Source organism: Syngnathus leptorhynchus, chromosome 6, assembly GCF_054491065.1.
Source record: "Syngnathus leptorhynchus isolate UIUO chromosome 6, UIUO_Slep, whole genome shotgun sequence".
In the NCBI taxonomy this organism is placed as follows: domain Eukaryota; kingdom Metazoa; phylum Chordata; class Actinopteri; order Syngnathiformes; family Syngnathidae; genus Syngnathus; species Syngnathus leptorhynchus.
The window spans coordinates 12,304,976-12,329,610 of NC_141200.1; the positions used below are offsets into that span (position 1 = coordinate 12,304,976).

General features: G+C 39.3%; 1 protein-coding gene across 1 annotated transcript; it reads right to left on the minus strand.

Moving 5' to 3' along the window:
• Positions 1-5,271: 5,271 nt before the first annotated feature.
• ranbp10 (RAN binding protein 10) lies at positions 5,272-24,101 on the minus strand. Its single transcript, XM_085914708.1, has 15 exons — positions 23,772-24,101; positions 20,875-20,986; positions 19,782-19,834; positions 15,708-15,875; positions 15,203-15,225; positions 13,544-13,728; positions 12,228-12,340; positions 10,973-11,081; positions 10,766-10,914; positions 10,476-10,692; positions 9,382-9,521; positions 9,108-9,259; positions 8,208-8,319; positions 7,861-8,002; positions 5,272-7,339 (listed from the first exon to the last, which is right to left on the minus strand). Exons 1-14 carry the CDS (start codon positions 23,968-23,970, stop codon positions 7,872-7,874), a joined length of 1,863 nt encoding a protein of 620 aa, XP_085770834.1. The 5' UTR covers positions 23,971-24,101; the 3' UTR covers positions 5,272-7,339; positions 7,861-7,871.
• Between the last annotated feature and the right edge of the window lie 534 nt (positions 24,102-24,635).

Here is a 24,635-nt window from a genome sequence, read left to right on the forward strand (position 1 = left end):
AATAAGACTACCGTTTTGTGGTTTGCAAATTCCACCTATTCTCTTAAACAGGGATTTTTTTTTCTTTTGACAATATGGAGCAAATAATACTTTTTTCTTTCCTGTTTTTTTTTTTGCACAGCTTTTATGTTGACCTATAATGAGGACGTCACATTGTGAACCAGAGACGAGTGGTCACGTTCAACTGCCAAACAAAACGTGAACATAGGCACTGAAATCTGTGATCATGTGTGGCACACTTTGGAAGACTAGTGATTTTGTTGTTGTTCCTTTGCTGACTTGACAACAAGTCACTGTCTACCTCAGGGAGCCTCATTCGTCCATCCGTTCAAATGTGCGATATCCAGAAAGACTGCATTTTAAATTCTTTCCAATAGCCTACAAGTTATGATGCTACTGCTTGCAGGAAAAAAAAAAAAACCTGCTGCATTGAAATTCATTAGCATGGAAAATGGGAATCACTCTGATTGGTTCTTAGCTAGCAAATGCAAATCGTTCCGCCTCTGGGCAGAAGGCTGATGACGACTCCAATCGCACATCCACCCATCCGTCAGTCGGTCCGTCTGTCTGTCGATCCGTCCGTCCATCCATCATCCCCCAAATAATTGTGTACTGTCCTTCCAAATTCTTAAATTTTTTTGTCTTTAATTGACCTAATTTGAGATTCAAAGGCCTTGGATTTAAAACTGCAATAATGGTAAGTACTAAACAATGTTTGTTCTACCTTCATCCGAGCACAGAGTGATGTAAATTTGTGCACGTAAAAATAAAAAAAATACTGTATTGTGCTGGTGCCTTCTGTGTATACACCATCTACTATACTTGAAATAAAGTGACACGCAGTAGTCTTTTGGTGTGAGCTGATTAATGTTTCAACATATCCCTGAATCGTACACTGTACAGACTCCAACTGCGGCAATCAATTCAATCAACAGCGCTCACGAGCCCATTACAATCTAGCTGAGAGCGGGGGTGAGGGGGGGGGGGGGGCATCCTTCAACTGGCCTCACTGTAATTATTATTCACCCAGGCCAAAAGAAGGAAGCATAGCTGTATGGCGAGACGGAGAAAAAGGTGACTGAAGTTCGAAAACATGTCTCCAATGACTTGCGCGTGACTATGAACATGCATTGAAGTGATTGGGCGATAAGAAAAGTGGGTGTTGTGTATTTCACCACCCCATCTCTACCCCCCCCTTTGAGAACGAAGTGGCTCATTGTCATGGTGATTTCTGTGTCCCATAGCAACCACGCTAAATGTTCTTCCCAATTCTGAAGGCCGGAGGTCTTGTGGTGCAACTGAGGATGTCGACAGCTTTAAAGAGTATAACACACGTTTGAAAGTCGTTCGAAGCCCGCTGCGCTCGCCTTGAGAATAATTACAAGCTCGGCTCTTTGACTGCACCAGAAAATAAGTTCAACAACACTCAAAGTGAAATTTCAAGCCGGAGTCTGAGCCACTAACCTTTGACCAGCCAGAAAATTTCTGGGAGTCTTGAATAGAATTTAACCACCCCTGTGTGTGGGAGTGAAATAGCATGTTGTCCTCAGGCCTGATGAATCATTTATTTATAAATTACATGTTTTTGTTAGCGGGGAAGATTGAATCCAAGTGGACCATGTCCCACATTTTTATTATTGAGGTGGCCGATTGGGGTTGTGGCTCTAAGGCACTTGGTGTGGTCACTTTTGCCAATTACCAAACCCACAAATAAATGACACATTATGGGACACATATTTTGAATATGTTGCTGAGACGTTTCCGTTATGTACTGTACCACACTAGTGATCCGACTCATCTTCAGAAAACTGGTGATTTAAAATCCATGCCTACCTCCCTCAACGTGGCCACAGTAGGAAAATCCTTGACAAAATGATAAGATGGTTAATATCAATGGAAATAATAGATTTCCGAACTCCGAGGTCAGTGTGACATGACACCATTGGTTGACATTTGAGCCAAAGTGAAATTCAAGGCAGACAACCAAGGAGAATACTATTGCGGAAACTTAATCATGAAAAAAAAGCCAGACTGGAATTTCACTAACTGCATGTCGCCAATCCAAAAAGCCTCTGGGACAGATGAGACAAACTAGAACTTCTGACAAGGAACATCAGCTCTATGATCACAAATACAAAAATGAGCATACCACAAAGAGAACACATTATTGTGAAACATGGAAGAGGCTCTGTTACTATGTTCTTCAGCTGCTATGCTCCATCTGGCACAGGGAATGAATGGGAACGGAGCGCATGCTACATCTTCAAACACACCCACGCTCGGAGCAGTGCAAGGAAGCAAAATGAAATTCCGAATGGCCCCCCTATCTCAAAATTATTAACGTATTCTAGTGAGATACGTGAAAACCTATTGGGGACCCCAAAACACATAGCTAAAAACATCCAAGAATGTATATTGGGATATTCTGAAGTTGGCTTTCCATTCAAACAGCCAGCCAAGATTCAATTTTTAGCCCATCCCGCTGAAAATTCGAAGGCTTTTGTGTATTCTCAACAATCACAAAGCACAGCACACAAAATCCGATTTTTAGCAGATGGACTGAAAGCAGGTCGTTTGATATCCAATTTCGATGCGTCTCGGTCTGAACTGCTTCAAACACACAAATCAGTTTTGTCACTCCATGTGACCCAAGCTTTTGATCAAAGAGCGGAACGGTAAAGAATGGAGAACATCGAAGAACATGACAACAGCAGTCCCTGGAGAGAGGAGGAAACGCTTATCGGTCTGTGGAGAGATGCCGCATATAAGTGAAGCTCAACGGTACGTATCCAAAAGAGTTCTTTCATGAAAGAATTTCATGTGTGGCCGCTTTCGCAAATATGACGTTGAATACTTGAATGCCCACTTTTTCTTTTTTTCATAGTCCAGTATACATTAGATATACATTACACCACCAATTATTGATTAAAATGTGATATTTAAACCAAATGTTAGAGCCTATTTGGAAATGAAAACCAAGTCTACCCCAAATGTTGATAATGTAATGCCACAAAATCGATTTGAGAAAATGCTGACATTGCTGGAATTTCAAGATCACCTCAGTATGTCTGAAAATACGAAGGATAAATTATGGAAAGCAAGGCCATGGCTCAAAAAGCTGTGTGAACTAATGTCTTTGTGTACCTCCTGAAGAACATTATGCAGTAGATGAAACCATGGCTCAAAAATCTCATCTGAAAGTCTTCATGCCAGCAAAACCTCATAAATGGGGTTTCAGAATGTGGGGACATGCAGGACAAAGTGATTTCCTGTATGACTTCGTTTGTCAAGGGGGCAGCTGATCAGACAAGGAAAAATCTGAGGTTGCAACCCTTCCTGTAGGAAAGAATCACAAAGTGATCACGGATAACTATTTGACATCACTTCCACCTGCTAGAGGGGGGATATACTTCCTTGGCACCTTCAGGAGGAACAGGGTACCCCGGCTGTAGCATGATGGATGAAAAAGAGCTGAAACTGAGAAGAAGGTCCTTGGATTCAACCAAACAATGCAATCATTGTACGATGGTGTGACAACAAGGTTGTCAACTAGAGGTCCTCTTTTGTTGGAATTACTTCCCTAGGCCGTGTGAGACGCTGGGATCGGAAGAAAAAAAAAAACATATGTCATGGTTTCCAGCCCATCCATTGTGGAAACATAACATATACATGGGTGGCGTGGATCTTCTGGAAAAGTTGTCCTCCCTGTACAACTACAGCTTCAAAACCAGAAGATGGTACTTTGTATGTTTGGTGGCACAGTGGCACATCAATTCTTTGTCCCTGCATCGACAAGACCTGTAGGGATTGGACTTAGAGAAAAACAGTACGCCCCTGAGAAGGTGTCAGGCCTCAGTTTGCTCTTCCCTGGTAAGGGGAGGAAAGGCGAGAGATCGACCACTGTGCCTCCATAGGTCAGAAAAGATATAATGCACCACTTTCCATCCTGGGAAAAGCGCCAAAGGTGCAAGCATTGCACAGGACATTTTTTCCATATGCGCTGTGGAAAATACAGGTTCTATCTCTGCCCAAACAAGGACAGGATTTGTTTTCCAGCTTACCAGATGGGATGAAAAGGTGAAGGTAGCAAGTGACCAAATGCAGCTTGGACCGAAGGGTTTATTGAAGGCAAAAGGCGTAGCGGAGAGCAGGTCTACTGGCAAGAAAGAGCTTTAGGTGAGCACGAGTGGGAAGGTCAGGAAACAAAGAAGGATCAGGAAGACAAACGAGGGGAACGATCGGGAGCGTGACTGAACAGAGCAGGATGTACCAGCTGGGAACGACAAGCGGGCAGGGTTTAAATACACGGTGCTAACAAGACAAATAGGTGACAGTGATTGGGCTGATTGCACCACAGGGAGGGGAAAGAGCTTAAACGTGGGACAGCGACACGACTGGATACCCTGACAACAACACACATGGGGCTAGCTGGTGGGACTGAGGGGCAGAAATGACCATACGCGGATCGATCACGCGACGGGGGGAGTGGAGAGGTGAGGCTTTCATGCTTACTACATTTCATGATGAAAAAGTTACTGTTAAAGGTAGCTGATATTTATTGTCATATGATTTGAATGTAACACGTCATGCAATGTTTGAAGTATAATTCCTGATACAAATGGGAGAGCACAAACACACAGTCAAAAGTCCCAGTCAAATATATATATATATATATATATATATATATATATATATATATATATATATATATATATATATGACTTTATATAAGGTCAAAACTCAATAGTTTTTTTTTTTTTTTAAACCAAATTACCAGCAGGTATATATATATATATATATATATATATATGTGTATATGTATGTATATATATATAAAATGTATAGTTTCAATTTTGTTAAAGACTCAAATAAAGGTTTCAGTTAAAAAAAAATCTGCATTTTTTTGTCCATTTTTTCTGGGTTCAGGCATTATAGACTCAGCGATGCCCTCTAGTGTCCAACATTGAAACCTTTCAATTTATTGTTGGTTTGCTGTCATGAATCCAGTTACAATATAAATATGCAGTATACACTCTGTGTTTGAAATTGGTTTTTTTTTTCCCCCCAAGACTGTTAGGATTCTGTTTTGTTTGAGGCTTCGCTAGGTTATCTGTGCCTCTTACGAATTTTTATGCCTTGTTATTTGAGGCAAAGCAAACACGAACAGTGACCGTTTATATTTTCTTTGGTATTTACACTGCACAGTCCTCCATTAACATGAGACCCGATTCATACAAAAATAAAACACACAAGATCAGTCATATGCTCATGGATGTATTTTAATAAAAATAATTCTGTTAAAACAGAATACAATATTTCTTTATTTTAACACATATCCAGTACATATTTTTTCCAATTATATATATTTTTTTACCTTTTGTAGATTTTCAAAGTCATGCTAAGGAGACAGTAATTCTTTAAACTTAAAAACAAAACAAAAAAGAAAATAAATCCATTATTACTGTTGTACTAAAACGTAAAAGAAATTAAAATCACAATAGGAGTCAGTTGTACACTGCTCGTCTGCAAAGGCTCAAGATGTTCTCTGTGAAATAGGTCTTGGACCTTTTTCCACCAAAGCTCTTGTGTCCTATGAGTCACTGATCAGACCAGTTGGTCATGTCTATGCAGGGATCGAGGGAGACTTAGGTTAAAACATCAACCAAGAATGCTCCCTTTAGGGATGATAACAGGAAGTTCGGTCAGTGTAACCAGCTATGAGTGCTCCCTTTAGGGATGATAACAGGAAGTTCTCTCGGTGTAACAAGCGTCGTTTAAAGCAGAAAATCAGATGCTCTTGTGGTTGCTATTATTTGATACAAGTTGGTCAAGAACATGTTAAACCCTTTTTTTTTTTTTCTTTAAAAAAAAAAAGTTTGGTCACATTACTGTTTAATTGTATTGTGGGATTTCTATGTACTTTGTAGAGTAATTTCCTGTCATTTGCCAGGGTAAAAATGTCATGCTTAGGATACAATGACCCAGGAAGATGATTTTTGTTGTTGTTTGGCAGTCCTATTACAAGCATGAAATTTAGTTCCACTTCCATTTTCTAAACAAAATATCCACTGCTAATGGAAAGAAACCACTTCCCCCAATTCTGTTTATTTTGAAAAACAGAACCAAAAAAAAACACCTTGTTGGAATGCACTTGTAAGATATGTCCCACAGGACAGAAGTTTATTTGATTATTATGGATGATAAATTTCAAAACAAGAAAAAACACGGGGTGCAAGGGAATAAAACATCTTATTTATGCTATAGTAAATGTAGAATCTCATTATTTCAACTGCCTCCTCAACTCTATTTGATTTAACAAGTGTAATGAAATGTGTGAAAATTTGTCATGCTCCAATTAAATACTATAGTTGCAACAAAGAATGTAAAACATTAAATCAGCTGTTAGTTACATTTTTGGGGGGGAAAGGAAATGGCAAACACAAAAAGTTATTATTAGGTGTGGTTTCATCAATTTTATGCTACATTCTGACAGCATACTGAATATTGATGTAATTTTTGTCACCCATTTCTGTTTTGGACCAAGGCTGGTTATGATTAATAGAATGTCCTAAGTACTGTCAGTCTAACATTAAATTAATTATATTTTTTAAAATGGGGCTTTTGATTAGTTTAAATGGGAGGAGAGGAGAAAACGGCATAACTGTCATGAAATAGTTTAAAATAACACTGGTCCTCATAAAACTGCTGCTAGGACTTGAGATAATTTTACACTTGGGTCAGAGGTGATTGACTCTTTGCTTCCCCATCCCGGAATAATGTACTTCAGCTAGGTCTTTTGCACATTGAACACACTGGGTACTCAAATAACTTTTGTTTTGCTCTTAACAGTGCTCTGCTTTGCTTAATGAATATTTGTTTGTGTGTGTTACAGGGGGATTTGTAACTTATTCTGGATATTGTAATAATGTAATGTAATGTAATGTGTCACCGTGGTAAAGAGTTATGGACAGTGTGGCACAAGATATGGTGAAGATCAAATGTGAAATCTGTGTAATCTGCAGGAAGTCAAAGTCCACTAATGAAAAGCAAAAGAGGAGAATGACTGGTTGGTGAGGAGCACTACAATCTGACAAAAAAAAAAATGTATAGATCAACAGAAATATAATTAATATTTAAATAGAGTCACACGTTTCTTTGATAATACTAAATTAAAAAGGAAGCTTTTCTCTCAAATCTTCTCTCTGCTTTTTCTGTCTGAGCCGCTGGCTCCGGCGTTGATAGTCAGCCAAACACACCAATCACACACATGCTTCCTTTTCTGTAGCCATGACAACCACCTGCTGGACATGCCCTCTCTCAGTGCAACTTAACATAAACCCTGTAGGGAGACAGACAGTAGTCTAAGTACAACACATATGTATTCTGTGTATTATCTGCATTATCTCTCGGCATGACACTAAATTTAATTGTGATATCAACAATCTTAAGTATTTACAAGATTATTGTATTGGACATATAGGTGACAACTGTCTTGTATGTCAATCCATATCTACCTTATTCCTGAGCACTGTCATGGAGAAATGAGTACCATAAAATCCTGTGTATAATGCGTATCAATGTATAAAACTTTTCACATTTAAAACTGTGACATGTAAGAAAAATCTGTCATGTCAGTTTGCTGGCAATAATAATTCATCATCATCATCATACACAGAAGGAGCTATCGGGGATGCTGGGGGCTGTTTGGGCTTGGTGTGTTTTTTTTTCAGATTGCTCAATGCCTTAAGCGATAGGAAAGAAATGTAACTGTACCTTGTCTCTTTTATATATATATATATAAACATGTACTTGCTAAGAGAATAACCATATTCACATATTTGTTCTCTGTCTAGTACATACCCACACGTGGGCTAGAGCAGAAAGTTGTCGACTCTGGCGAAAGAGCAGGAACCAGATCTGACCCGGGCCATAAGCTGTACACACTCTGTGGCCTGACCCAGTGCTAACACCAAAGGAGGCTGCTTAGGCAGATTTTGGGACTCTACATATGAGAAACACAAAACAGAGTAAAATGTATCACTAATAAGTATAAATTCAGCGAAAATGTTTGACATCAATGATTTGATAACTTGGCCACTATTTTACTTTGTTCTGCTAAAGTATTCCATTTTAAAATACAAACGACCAAGTTGGGCTCAATGATGTAATAGTGTACAATACATGCAAGAGTGTGCTTTCTTTTCTACCCAGTATGGCGCTGTTGAGTGCGGAGCAAAGCGATTCTCTCTGTGTGGGGTCTAACTGCTGGCCCACGGGGCAGTTCCACGGATCGGAGTACGCTAACAGGCTGAATGCATCCTGCACACACAAATGTATCCTCAATAACATTGGAAATATCACACATTTCATATTGCCAAAAGGTAAACATTCACAGTCTGAATCATTCATATTTGGCCACTTGGGGGCAGCAGAAACAAACAATGTGAATAATCACCTGGTTAATTTCAAAATTTTAATTATTGTACAATAATGTGATTTTCATGTGTGGTGCGCATTTGTTTGAAAGACAAACATTATATTGTTGTTACTGCTTTTTTTTAAATGAAAAGGCTCATTCAAAAATATTGTATTTGGGCTGTAAAGACAGATTGTGTTCAAAAGTAATGGATGATTGAGTGTGGCACCATGATGATGGCGCAAAATTCACCACTTGCTATGATAATAACATGTTTCAAATTTAAATTTTGATATAGAGTCTTATCAAAAAGAAAAAAATCTTGACCCGTAGGTTCCCCTGACTTACAAGTTCTTCGAATAATGGAGCAATTGAGGTAACACCCACTGGGGTGCTGGAACGGATTAACGGACTTTCAATGAGTTGATTTGCTATCCAAGTAAATTGTGTAACAAGCTTGATCACGCAACAAATTAAATTCTTAAGTCAAGGTACAAGTTTAATATAAATTCTGTTGAATTTCAAAACTGTCACGGGGATTTGTTGCCAACAACAACAATCTTCAGCACAGTTGTGGCATGATTTTAAGCAGAAATAGTGCAGATGTTAGTGGAGGCATGTGAGGTTGTGCAGGTGAGCGAGTGTGTTTGTGTGTTAGTATGTGTCTATGCATGCTCATGCGTATATTTACCTGCAACATCTTCTTGTGTGTTGTGTTCTTGCCATACTCGCGGCACAGCTTTTCATTCAGGGCCTGAAGTTCCCGTCCAAATTGTATCATCCTCTCTGTGGCGGCTTGATTCCCTCCACAAAGTTGCCTGCCATTTCTATAACTCTCTTCTCCTGGCAACAGAAAAAAAAAGGCACGCATGAAGCTAAATTGCAACAAGAAAAAAAAAAGAATGGAAAAAGAGTGAAAGTAACTTGGTAAAATTTCATGACGCTCTACATTAGTGTGTGCATACCTGTGACACCATTACCAATACTGTTGTCATCTGGCTGAAGTATCTCTTCATGTTTATATGTGCCATTCATGATACGAGCGGATGACCCCTCGACAACCCCATTAGTGTAGTGTTCTGCTTCAATCTCCATCTCGCTGTCACTATGCACACATAAACAAACACGTCAGGTGGGTAGATCACCATGTACCACCATTCAAGGAAGGGTAACATTTTAACATTCAATTGAGGCATAACAATTCATTACGACTCAAGACGCAAATATCACGACATAGAATAATGAACTGGAACATGAGGCCAAAGCGTGGGATATTTTTTTTTATTTTTTTTTATGTAACATTATGTGTTGTGACATTCAGTACTTTCAGTCTGTGTGACTAGAATGTCACTTCCGCCTCTTGATTGCTTTGAGCTCTTCCATGGCCCACATATGGTGTGTGTGTGTGTGTGTCCTGGGAGAAAGGTCCTTTGCATTTACTAAATTTGAACATGTACATTGGTTGCACATGATAAAAACGTGTTATGATAGCATAGTCTACCAAATTTTAATCATATACACTCAATTTTCACTTTTCTTTTTCAGAATACGTTGTAAAGGCTGTATTCCAGTTAAGTGTATACTAAACCCTTGAAGGGATAGAGGAACACATCTGCTAGGTTAGGGGTGTCCAGCTACGGTCCTCAAGGGCTACTGTCCAGCCTGTTTTCCATGTCTCCACGCCACAACACACTGATTCAAATGATTAAGATTGTTCTCAAGTTTTTTCAAAGCCGATCATTTGAATCGAGTGGGTTGCGAGGAGGAGACATAGAATACAGGTGGCCCTTGAGGACCGGCGCTGGACATGTCTCTCTTGTGTGCCCAAGATCTTCCTTTGTGGACTCGAACACAGTCATGTGTAGAAAACTCCCACAAAATTAAAAGCAAATCATTTTTATTATTAAAAAAAACATCTTGGTAAGATTCAGGTGCCAATCAGGAGTCGAGCTCCTAATTAAATACAGTGATTGAATTTAGAAGGGTCTCAAAGATATACTAGATTATGTTTCAAGACCAAGACTTATTTGAAAAGCAGATGAAGCCATGCTCTTTCTACCTGGTTTCTTGGTTGCTGTTGTTGCTGTGTGGCTGGCTCTTGGTGGAGTCAGAAGAATTAGACTCAGAATAGTTGATGGATGAAGGTGAAGAGGAAGTGGATGAGGAGGCTGAGGAGGACGTGCTGGGGTATTTTATGTTGCTGCTAACAACGCTGCTGTGGCTCTTTGATTTTTTGGAGGGAGTCACCCCATTACTGCATGTTGGGCTGTCTACACCTGGAGGAAGGAGCATGACGTTTGAGCCCCAGCTGTGAGGATTCTAAAAAAGGTTTGAAAAGCAAAAACACACCTCCAGCGTGCACGTGTGAATTACCAGTCCCTTGGCGAGGGCTAAGGTTGGGAGAACCAGGGTAACTTCCCTGGGACTTGGGGGAGCGAATGGTCAAGCAGCGAACCTCGCTGTCCGTACCGTTCACCATTTCCACAAACTGACGACACCTATAAAATATGCGTATTAGCGTTGCTGCGTTTCACAATAAATCCCAAGCGAACTTACTTCAACATAAACAGAAGGTTTGGATTGTGTTCTAACAGGCCAGGATAAAGTTGCTGTGTGGCTTCGATGGCTTCACCCACACGTCCCTCCAGCACCAGCTTCTGTATTCCTGCAGCAAATTGGATCTAGTTTACACTATGAAACATTTTCTGGTCCACAGGTCAAGAGTCATATAAAAAAAACATTGGGTGGTCTATTCAAAAATCAACACAGCAGTACTCTTAAAAAGGTCATTCGGGGGTTCCTGAGTTCATCATTGAACAAATGAGTCATGTGTTTCTAAGGTACACTGTTAAGAAAAATAAAAGCAGCAGAAAGTCCTTCCTGCTCCTGTGTCGATCGAGGTGGATAAATGGGAAGACTTTTATGGGACCCATTTTTTGTTTGTGATAATGTGTCAGCGGTGAAATATTCATCTGCACACATTTCTCCCACCCCATCACTTGGTACACCTAGCTGCTGATGGTGGCGACCGACTTTTTTAGAACAATGGTGCACTGCCGCACAGGCATCTCGTTGTCAAGAGATTTCTCCTCAATGAGCGCCTGCCAATTGAATTGATCGGCCGTGTCGGATAAGATCATTCGGATAGGTGTTCAGCAACATAAGTGGCTTACGTCACCGGGCCTTGTACCCATGCTAGCTAGATTTTTTGCATCAGTTTGTGCAGAATAGCCAGAGTTGCACACATTAAGTTTTTTGTTACTTGTTACTAGTTTCTACAGTTGTTTAGATGTATATTGCCATTAGCCACTCCCATCATACCCAAGTTACACAGGTTTCCTACCCTCAGTTCTGTTACCCGGGCAGTGCCGATAGACACTTTGCCAGTGTTAAAATTGACGTCCTATGTCAAGGGTCACCAACTCTTGTCGAGGAGCCAGCGTTTGAAAGGACAGTCACCTTGGGGGCCGGGCCCTCCAATAAAAATAAAATAAGATTTTGGCATAACATTATTATTTGATGTTTATTGTTTTATTCTATTTCATTATGAAGATGAAGTGCATTTTCAGTTTTAGGCCCAGTCATTGTTGTTTAATGTGTGGACTACATGATATTTTCTCTTTGATTCTCTGATTGATAATTATGGAATCCGGTCACAGGCCCGATTCGATGGTTCGTTGGGCTGGATTCAGCCCACAGGCCGTCAGTTGCTGATCACTGCCCTTGGGGTTATATTAACACCAGCAGATTGACAGTGTAGTTGCTAGTTAAGACAAAGAAATTAATTTGTATGTGCGGGTTATTCACTTACTCTGTCTGTTCTTTATAGATGTTTGGTCCTCTTGTATCATGGTCTCTGTGACTCTGGCAAAAGCAGTGGCAGTGGCATAGTATCCATGGTGGACCAGGTAGCTGGATACCATACTGGGGAGTAAGGAAATTCATTTTAAAAAATCAAATTAAAAACTGTCCCTTTGTGCCTCTTGTAGATGCTGTCAGAGGCAACTCATTGATTTGCGTCATTTATTTCGTAGTTTTAATTTGATTCAAAATTATAAAACATTATTTCTTGTTAAAATGTTAAGTTAGAATTCTCAAGTAATTTATTTTAGTTTAAAACACTTTTATTTTGTTCGCCAAATATACATAGTTGTTCAGGAACACTGTTAACTGATACTTACAAATCCAATTCCAATGAATGGGACTTTGTGTTAACAAAAACCACAATACAATGATTTTCAAATCATGTTCAACCTATATTTAATGGAAAATTCTACAATGAAAAGATATTTAATGTTCAAATTGACCAACTTTATTGTCTTTATTGTTGTGTTATTGTTTTATTAACTTTGAATTTTGTGGCTGCAACCGATTCCAAGGCCATAAAAAAAAAATCAATGTTGAATGCCCGGCCGGGCCTTCGATCCTTTAGACGACATTGCATCAATGTGTAAAGGATATCAGCTCAAACGCTATCATGTAAAGCAAAATCATCAACACCACCCAGGAACACAGACAGCCGGCTTCTCTGAGTCTCTGCTCATCTAAGATGGACTGATGTAGAGTGGAAAAGTGTTCTGTGGTCTGACGAGTCCACATTCTAAATTGTTTTTGAAAATAATACTAAAAACAATCAAGCTGATCATCTTAAGCATTACCTGTATCTTGCCTTTGTGGTGTATTCAATTAAATATAGGCTGACCATAATTTGCAAATAGTCTTATTTTTATTAACTGAACACAATGTCCCAACTTCACTGCAACTGGGTTTGTATTCGCCAGAAGAGGCGCTGCACTTTGAGAACAAGGCGGGAGTTCGGCCCAGACGACAAGACATGTTTTTCTGTTGAAAAATTTGCCGAGCTTTCTTCCTTTTGAGTAAATGTGACTAATGAGATAAATAATGCACGGTTTGCTTTTGTTCTTATTTTGTTTGAATCCTCTTTATTCTGTTTGCTAATTGAGTTATATATTGCTTGTTTCTCAGTTCTGAAGGCATTGTAGGAGTTGTTTTAACATGTAAAACACATATGGCGGTCATCTTGTTGTGACTTAAGCTGTTGTTACTTAAGTTCAACACACCTGACTGTACATTGAGTGACTGAAAGACGTAAACAGAATAACTTACTTCTGCAGGACAGCTTGCCAGTCACCCAGCCTTTCTCCTATTGGAAACCGAGCGATCATTCCATGGATCTTAGCCCTCCATTCGCTCATGTAGTCCTCAATGTCAAAGACAAATGGCTGCTGTCCAAAGTTTGCATCGACAATCTCGCCCGGGGTTTGAAGTCCCACAGTGGGGTACAGGTTAGGCTGGGTTAATAGGAGAGTAGAAATGTTGGAAACAAGATTATACCTACATTCCTATGATGTGCCATGTCACTCTTGCAGCACTGTTGTATTCAGTAACAGTCAACCTTTCTCGTTAGTCCCAACAAAACATTAAATGGATCAAATGTGATCCGTTTTGTGAAATCCAATCAAACTAAGGAAACATTTCAATTGCCAACATTGGAAATCAAAGAACATTACATACTGTTCTCTTACTGGACAAAAGTGCCCTTTGAAAACAGATTTCTGGTAAGTGGAACAGCAATGAATTAACAGAAAAAAGGATGTTGAGGTCAAGTGCAGTGGATATAAAAAGCCTTCATAGACCTGATCAAATGCCAGGGTTTTGTGATGGGGGAAAAAAAATCTACGTGAAACATATTAATGTTGCAAAATGTGCAAAATCCGTGACCTCTCCAAATCAGACAGATTGTATTGTAGGTTATCTCCCATGCACATACTGCTTTAGATCATTTCACGTTATTTTCGTGATGAGCAGTGTGCATTTGGAATGTTAACCACAAAGTTAATGCTAGTTCTCATCGGACCGTAATACCTTCTCTACACATGCAGCAGTGGTGATTGCTCAGAGACTGCAAGGGAAGCTCAGTGTCCTCTAAAAGCCCCGTCGCCTCCCCCAACAGGGGGGAAAAAAGTGGTGAGCATTTACTGAAATAAATATGTGCTAGAATAACTTCATCTTTTCTTCAGAATCAGCTACTTACAACAGATAACTGACATGACTTCTCATTGACTGCAACGCCTCTGCGCTTTGACACAGCCGAAAATAGCTTCTACTATTTTGTAAAATGTGTTTTTCAACTATGCATAAGTGGATAAACCCTGCATGTTATCACACCCATGGGACAATCAGTGTATCTAGGGGTTTGTGGGACAATGTTTTTTTTTTTTTTTTGCAAAATGCAGCCGGCTTGGATATTTATATTCGCAAGACTTCCATCAGTCTTGACACCCAAGCCTATAGGCCAGACATGTGAAGAAGATGAGAGTCACATGTTGTAAACAGACATCCAATGTTGCTGTCAGCCTCTTTGGAACATCTCTGACCAGTTTTCTTGTAGTTTATTCCATCAACTTTGGGAAGTTGGTAATGTCCTTATTGTGTTATACTTTCATAACTTGATGTGGCTGTTTTAGAAATTAGAAACTGATGTTCCCTACGGTCTACGGACCATGGATTAAGCTATAAAATGTGCCTACAAAAATTTAAAAAAGCCAACTAGAACATTTATGCTTTATTTGGGGTTAATATTTGGCACTTCAAATGGCAGCAGATGCTTGGTCTCATTTCTTGAAATCACAAAAACGTGAATTTGTACAAATGTTTTAAGACTTTTTCTATCCACTGTAAGTCAATCAAAGAGCAGGGAAAGCTCAATTTAGCCTCAGAGTTGAGTAGGTGACATCTTGAAGGTAAATGTTACAAGGTACTTACAGGGAGATCTGTGAAAGCCACACCTGTAAGGTAAAACAAAATTGCCTTTGTAATATATGATTCCAGCCAATTAATATGACCAATGAATAACATTGTTCTAATTCATTTATATTGACTGCAAATGGACCACAATTTCTTGAGAATTACAAATCAGGGTGGAGCATAATACACAAGTACAAAAAAATATCTGGCATATTATGTGGATGTTTACCGGTTCCTAGGGCTTGTGAAAAAGTTAGATACTTTCACTCCAATATGATATTTTAATGTCTAATATTACATACACAGTGAAAATTTTTGCAACTCACCGTGAGTCACAGAGCATCGCAAGATATTGCTATCTTATCAAATTATGTCTTCTAAGCATCATCGGAGATGTTAGGTCATTTACCTTTGTTTACAAAAAAAAAAGCTACTGTAAGCACGCATATATAATATATACATAAAATGCACGAGGTTGTGTTACTCTCGAGAAATTGGGGTACACGGACCGAATTCCACTTACCTAGACTGATGCCATTTTTGGTGTAAAAGCAAGTGTTGTTGATGAGGTTAACACAGCAGCCAATCACATCACCCGTCGTGAAAGTTGGACCATATGGTTGGCCAGTTCCAGAGGAGCAGAAGGAGTGGCCATCATCTCCATGGTAACCATATGAGTGCTTGTCCCATCCTGAAATAGGGCGAGGATTAGGATTAGCTTTTACTTTATACTTTGAACCCTTGTGAAAATATGTCTGTCACAGGGAAATTGAAAGTGTGAAATATCATTTTCAACGAAATCAGTGAATCATGTTCATTGGAACATAGCTAAGCCACTTATTTATGTCAGATGCTCACATTCATTGCCAATTTTCCGGCAAGTATCTGCATTGATGGGCTTTCTGAGGCATGCACTTTTTGTATTAACAGTGAAGTGAAATAGATGACCAGCTAGGGGCTCTCTTGAGGGAATAAACTGGTGAAAGAGTCAGCAGGAACAGCAGCACACAGAACCCAAACCAACCGGTCATGAGTTTCGGTTTTTAACCGTGATCATTTTTGCTCCTTTTTCTCATACGTGTCTAAGCAACTGGTTTGTTCATCCACAATGTTAAATTATACTTAAACCAGAAAACCACGTCGACCTATACTCTATATCGCTTATTGTCACCCTAAAGTGATTGCCAGCTGTATGCAAAAAATCAAGACATGAATTGTGTAACTTTGGCCATTACATACATATTTCAATTGAAAAGAGTGTAGTTTAAGAAACGCTGCTGTAGACATTAAGACTTTTGAAAATTGTAACTGTGTCAGAAAAAAAAAAAACAGCTGTCGATTCCGGACCTACGTGCACCGCTGATGTCAGCCTTGTCGTCAGTTGCGGCCCCAATTATTCCACAGATCTAGTATATAACTATATTGTAGCTTTACCAAAGTACCAGGAATCACATTTCACAAATTGGTTTTTAGTTTTGAATCTTGTATGAGGGACAGTGAGTAAGTCATCAGACCATAGTGACCAAACAGGAAAATAAAATGTCACCAGATCTACCAAGTATGTACTCTATGTAGGAGCCATTGTGGGATCTTTAAGTAGCTGTTAACATTTTGTACTGAATTCTAAAATTACAGGGAGTCACTGCAAGGACGACAGAAAGGGATTGATGTGGCTGAACCTATGGGAATGAGAAAAGCCTTGCAGCAGCATTCTGAACTAAAGGGAGACAGTCAAATGAAATTTTACTCCCTGCATTCCACTTGCTAATTGCATTTTTACCGAAAGGTGTTTGTCACTGAATGTGCGATCTAGTTTGGTTCACCAGAGAGATACGTGTCACATGTTGCACTTATAATCCAGTGTGCCTTATAGTGCAGAAAATACTGTAATTAGATTTACTATCTTAATTTATGATATAAAAATGAGACGCAAGCGAAGACATTCCAGCATTTGCCGTTTGGACTGTGGACTATTTAGCACTATTTTGCAACCCTAACGTGTGCAATAGCCGACCTTGATTCTACAGTCAGAAAGTCACTGCAGATTATTAAAATAATCATTAGTTGCAGCCCTAATAGAGAGAGACCATAAAGTATAATGATGCCCTTTCCACATGCGTTAAACATACTTATTAACAAACTTATTTAAGTACTGTGAAGAAATTTAACATTACTTTGAGGGAAGAAAAAACTGGTCTCCAAATAAGCATGCTTCCTTCAAGTTTTTTGCCACTCACTCCCAATTTGAGTTTACTTTTAAGAAAATCAAGCATTGCAGATTTAAACATCAAAATGTACACCGAAGCCATAAAATAACAAATGTCTACTAGATTAATGCTGCCATAGTGAGAAATACCACTGCCAGTCTCGTGATTTTAGCATAGCTACAGTAGATGTTACAGTAATTATAAATTTGCAACCAACTGCTACTTGAACACAAACTGAGCAGCATGATAAATACTCTACATCTACATATATTCCATAGAGCTCAGTGCTATGTGGCACATTGTAACACTTATTGCATGAATATCCAAATTCAAACTTGGCTGAAAAACTGTCAAAACTAGTTTTAAAACATTCTACAATATAGCCGGGGCATAAAAGATGAACTGTGATATGGTAGGGAGCCACTGTACTGTTTCATTAAATGTGTGTAGTTAAATGTACACGGTGCTATTTATACTTGTCTTTTTGTATAATTTGTATATTTGTGTGTTTTGTGTCTGTGTCCTCTTTGTATGGTCCAGTATTAGATTAATCTTCTGACAGGGATATTGCCTCTAAAGCCAGGCTCACTACTCCAACATGCTAATGAAATGGGCAGGCCTCCACAGCGAGATCAGACATAGAGGTCAGCAGTAGAGAACATTGTACTATTAAGGGACACCCATGCAAACGCAAAGATGCATGAGTTACCTTTCTTGCATGGGTATAAATGTGTGTAAACAGTTAATCAACAAATAAAGTTCATAAAGTTTCCTCACAAACAGCCAACGGGTCCAGACAGATTCACAAATAAACACAACCAAATGAACAGTATTCATTCAGATTGAACGCAATCAACAGTAATCTGTCTAGCAGGGCTACTGTCCATCGGAATCCTAGTAACCAAGAATATTTTCATGTCTAATGTTTGGACAGAATTAGTAAACACTTTCATCCATGAAACCATTTTCTACCCTGTTCCACCCTATGACACACTGGAATCAAGAAGAATGATCTTTGAGTGCATCTAAAGTCAGATAAACTCACTGCCCTTGTGTCCACTGCATTTGACAAACCCCAACTAACAAACTATAATTTGAGTGCTCAATAAGCAGGTCAAATGGTTCCAGACAGACCTGGACCAAAACAATAACTGGTTCATGCCAGGGTATGCCAAGGGATCAGAGATTAAAGTATGTTACTTCAACCTAAAACTAAGACGTACAATTTGGCAGCCGGCCGCAGGCATATTTATCAATACATTGATCTAGCCTTTAGTGCAGTGTTGACGTTAAGAAGGGATGTTCTGCGATGGTATTTTTGTTAAAGCTCTGATTATAAAATGACACTTGGCGTATTATAGCTGCATGTTTAATGTTGGGAACAATTCAATCTGTGTCAAAATCGTTGAAGAAATCAATGAGTTATAATGAACGGAAGTCAAACACAAACACTAGCAGTTGTATATCTATGGCCTCGACAGCTAGCTCCCAAGAAGCATGCAAGCGAACCCATCCTGTGCAACAGCAACATGTGCAATGACCAGATTGATTTTCTACTGTATCTAATTTAGGGCATTTTTTTAATCTATTCTCCAGGATATATCTGTTGTCAGTTGACTTTCAACAAGTCCTGCTTGACAAGTGGACTGCCATCCAAGAGGCATTGTGTGACTGAGGTTGCGGGTGAAAGCAGGAATTGTCAACCTGTGGTCAGTCCATGGTGGTATTGCAGATGGTCCGCGGAATTGGAAATGGACAATAATTGTAACATTTATAAAAAAATTAAAACAATTTAAAAAAAAAAAGAATATAAAAAAAGAATTATTTAGGCTTGATTATGAAATTATGTCAAATGTAGCTGAGATTTCCAAAATAGACATACAGATGCAAATAAATACCCTGTATAGGTCTATCCTCCTTCAGTGCAAAGTAAAATAATATTCTACCAAAGCAGTGGTCCGTGAGTTGCTTCTCGGTTATAATGGTTGTCCCTTGGACAAAAACAGTTGAAAACCCCTGGGTTAAAGAAATAAATTTGACATTTAATTTCTTTGAAACGCTTCAATTATGACCCAGCCCCTTAAAGACCACCTAAAAAGAGTCAATAGTGAAAGCAGAAGAAGCTTTTTAGGCATAGACAGCGAAGATGTGTGAAGAAATTGACAATAAAGCAGACTTTGACATTCTGAAAGCACTTGCACATCATTGCAGCTCCTCTTCCTCCCTACACTCCATACAAATGGAGCATTATTTCAAAAGGCAATATTCAGGCTATGTTTAAGGCATAAACTGAATCGGTGTTAAAACTGAGAAATACTCACAAATTTCAAAACCTTTTTATTCTACGTCCACCCGCTCCTATAATGCAATGTCAGTCACTTGTTACTCACCAGGCAATCGATTCATGTTGACCCCTTGTGCAGACAAGCCGATTCCCATGTAGCTGGATGCAAAAAAAAAAAAAAAGGAGAACATGTTGCTTAGCATTCATTTATTTATTTATTTTTTGCATAAATGCAATTATTGTCAGACTAAGCTTCTTTCAAATTTGGCTTTTTTTTTGTATGTGCTGTATTCGAAACAAAACTTGGATTCAAGTGGACATAAGGCATTTTGAACATACTATTTCGGCTCTTCTTTTATGCCTCTACGAATGAGTTCAGTCTGAACTGCCTACAACAGGGGTCTGGAACATTTTTGGCGGACAGAGCCATAAATACCCTTTTTTTTTTTTAAATAATTTCCAGTGAGAGCCATACCATTTAAAAAAAAAAAAAAAAAAAGATAGGTTGAATACAATTAAATGCATGTATTTTAATTAAGACCAACGATTTTGAGTGTATTAATGTATTCTTTTTAATAAAGTTTTTAACGTTGCCAAAAGAGCCATATCTGGTTAGGTTCCCGACCCCTGGCCTACAAGGTACTGACGCAACAAATATTTGCATCAAACAGAGACAAAGTTAGTTTTTATTCCTTTATTTTAAGCAACCCAATATATGTCTTCACCACGTTATTACTATCAGGACTTGGAATTTGCTAGAGTGAGTAAACACGCAGTTTGGGTGTCAGTATTTAAGATTTGACTACAAATATGGCAATCTTTGAATGTCAAACACACCACACCAACCAGATGTGCAGTTTGTAGAAGAGTTACCCAACCTTTGAAAAGAGACACCCATTTTAGATAATAAAATTGTTATGACAGATCACCAAACAAGCTAGCTTGAATAATGATGATCCAGTCTCAATTTACTCGTAGACTGAGTAACTCAGTATGAAATCTGGGCCAATATAATCAGACAAAAACCAATTATACTTGCAGAAAGCCATGACTTATTCTTTTGTATGAATAGTGACAGGTGGATGGATAAAATGTGTGTGTGCGCGCTAAATATAAATATATATATATATACACACACTCTATATAAATGACAAGTAGGGAAATGCAAAAAAGCTAATATTTAAAAGGAGTGTACTTACCCATCTCGACCTTTACTGACAATTTTGACTTCAAAATAGTAGATACCGCAAGCTGCAGGGATTGGATGTGTGGCTCGTACAGATGCGGCGTCCTTGTGATTTTTGCCATGTCCTGCAAGTGAAAACCAATTATGTCGATGTGGAAGAAGGTCACATCAATTTACTTCAGGATTTATATGATCTGGAGTGCAGTCACACATTTTTTAAGTTCGGGCATCTGCTTCAGATTCATGTTTTTTTTTTTTGGTCCTTGAAAATGTTCTCACATGAAAATGTCCATCAAGTCTAAAATGTTTGGGGTCCTGAATTTATTTTAAAATTGTGCCAATATTATGTGTTTGGTCTTTGAGGTAATAGTATTACATATCTAAACAGTAAAACACCCCCGTAATTATGATTTGCGTTTGGGATCACTGTCCAGGAGGAACATCCGGTTTCAGGTGTTTAAGTATTGATTTGAGGTAAATTTGAAGAATGCTGAGGTTTTTTTTTTATTTTTTTTAAAGACATTCAGTAACATCCCAGGAACCACCAATATTCAAGCCAGCCCAGAACTGGAAAATGCTGAAATAACAGTGTCATTGTCCACAGTGAAGTGCTATTGACTGTGTGGGTGCCGACCAAGAAAGAAGCCCCTGCTCCAAAATCAACACATTCAAGCTTGACTGAAATTTGCACCGACTCATATGGACAAGCTAAATGCCTTCTAGACAAATGTTTTCTGGTCAGGTGAGACAAATACTGAAGTATTTGGTCACAAGTATGTTTGCATGAGTCAAGGGCCTCATAAGGGTCACGACAGAGCTGGAGCCCATCGCAGCTGCTTTGGCATTAGAAAAATGAAACTGAACCTCTTTCTTTGAATGCATGCTTTTCCTTTTATATAATCTTCCTCAGAGAAACTGTTGGTGTCTGGGGCGGTCTCTTCTAAGCAGATGTAGAATCCATCCATCCAGCCATTATCTGCGCTTCCTTATTCTCACAAGGGCTGCAGGCACACTGAAGCCTATCTCAGCAGTCTTAGGGTGGAAGGTGGGGGGGACAACCTGAAGTAGTCGCCACCCAATCGCAGGGCACATCGACAAACAACCATTCACACACAACTACTGACATTTTGGAGTAGTCAAACAGGCTAACATGCATGTTTTTGGTATATGGGAGGAAACCAGAAGACCCGGAGGTAATTCACGCAGGTAGGCAGGGTGAACAAGCAAACTCCACACAGAAAGGCCGAAGGCGGAATCGAACCCCACATCTTTAAATTGTGAGGTGGATGCGCTAACCAGTGCGCCACCATGCCACTGGATGTCGAATCTATTTCAGCAAAACAAGAGCTTCCGGTTGTTACTATGAGAGAACGAGCTAACAGGTCGCTTGACGTCACATCCGCAAAAAGAGTGCAGGTAAAATCAAACCCAATTCCAGTCTGAAAATTATTTTCCAGAAGCTTGCAAGAATACCCATTGTGAACAGCTAAAGTATTAATCTGCTATTTATGAAACGTGTGAGTCATAAATGGTCAAATGAAAAGGCTATTGTAAAGATATTTACAATACAATAGATAAATTAACACTATCTAGAATAAATGGAAAGAATTTTTAACAAGAGCTTTAACAGCACCTCATGTAAAAAATAAATAAATAGTGAGCTATATCAAACCAGACCATGCTTCTGTCAAAGCAAACAGATAAATACTGCAAAATATAATCAGTGGATTACATCCATCTCTGCATGTCAGCCTAGATTTCATCAAAATAAGGCCTTTAGCATTTCTGCACCGAAGGAAACTTAGCAGGTATGCAAATTCTGAAACTGAGTAATAATATGCAGTGCGGCATCTTATGTGAGTCATGTTTAAAGTGATGAAAACCGATTTCAATGACTATTTGAGCGATATAAAAAGCCTGCTTTCTTGACAATTTGACCTTCTCAAAAGTAACAGAAAACAATGGTTTGATAGAGATGACACTTGTTATCTGCGTGAAATAAAAACAACAGATATTCTTGTCATCAATATGGGCGACTAACTCTATTGCAGGACAAATACTTTGTGGATTAGGCAAATGTCGACGATAAAATAGACAACAGGATCGGTGCATTTGGCCTTATGTATGCGCAGAGGCCTCCAGCAGCTGGTGAAAACGAGCTGGTTGCCTGTTAAGAGGCATCAGACTGAGCTCGAGACAAATTCGGATTCATCTAAACTGGGCCGTTTGTCTCATGAGGCACACCGTTAAGCTAATATGCGTTTTTATTTATTTTTTTAGAACCCGATCGCTGTAAAGTACGAGATACTTTATTTTGGGTGTTATTTTGTGCCCCCTCCCCCCATCAGTTCTATCCAGTGCTGTCGTGTTAAAGGTTAACACGTACTGTATGTTTCGTATCCAAGTTGTGGCCTGTTTATCCTGTCATCCTCGCTCCCCACTAGCATTCTAGTCACAAGTCCAAACTAGATTCGGAAACGTTGACTAGCCATCCAGCTAAATACCGTGCTTACATAGCTGTTAGCTAGCTCCTAAATACCATCAGAGCCACTAATCACAAATAGTCTTTTTGACCCAGAAATTTTAACTATAGAGTGCGTCAAACACAATGTCATGTCACAACAAAACAACAACGCCATAAGTGACAAATGAGGAAAGGAAAACTGTTGATGAAGGGTGAATTTTCAGTATTGTTATTGGATGAGTTGTCGAGTCGAGTGACTTCACCGTTTGGGCAGTTAGATTTGCTCGTGTGAGAAACAAAGCAAGGCTGGGGCCAAAAAGGCAGCTATTACTGGATTCACCACTCACACCGTCAACATGATTATAGAGTGCAAGATATAACCATCGCAACAAATAAGAACTAACACACCGTCCATATGACTAACGTTACTGTGACAAATCTCTAACCTTTGTAATGGACCCTCAGGTTGTTCTGTGACAGTCCAATGTAGCTGTATTTATCCTTGGGACTCCAAGATCGAGGTAAAGGGGTCTCTTCCTCGTTCACGGCCGGATAAAGCCGCTTGAGTCGCTCATTCAGCTCATGTTCTTGGTAATTAAATATAGGATCCCCCAACGACAAGCTGCCCGCACCAAGCTCTGCCATTTTTGTCTCGTTTCTTAATGTTCGCTTTTCTATAGCTATCCCGTGTCACTTCACTGGAACTGTACGCTGAAAGTGAGAGGGGACTGTGAGGAGAAAATAGCAGCGGTGTGACATCCCCGGATAAGCAGCAGTAGTCACTCTAGGCTGGACCAGTGCTTTGTGGGTATTGTAGTTTTTAATTACGCTCTTCCATGCTAACGCTTCCAGAAAAGACTACACTGCTTCGCTACCGCACCCCTCGGGGGTCCTTTACGAACCAAGGCAGCTGGGAAATGTAGTTTTCCTCATGAAATGGGCTCGTGTTGCTATAATAACGGACAAGAGTAAGTAAAAGGCAAATATGGCGAGTAAATCCCATTGAAAACACGCCATGTTTTTAAAGTGATCGGGTTGCAAGTGAACTAGTTGACTTGTGTGTTGTTGGATTTTAAATTTACACGAATACTGGCGTTGTATGAAAACTTTAATGGGGCTTATAGTTGTATAATAATAGTCACTTGATTTCCTTGAGGACATTTGTAAGTTTGTGTTGTCTTGTGCGGTGTTCTGTGAGCGAGACAAAACGAGCGACTGGAAAAATGATCAGGCGTGCTGTGGCCTATTATATATGGGTCTTTTTTGTTGTTGCTTTGGCAACCGGTGGCCATCGTGCACACTGCAGAAGA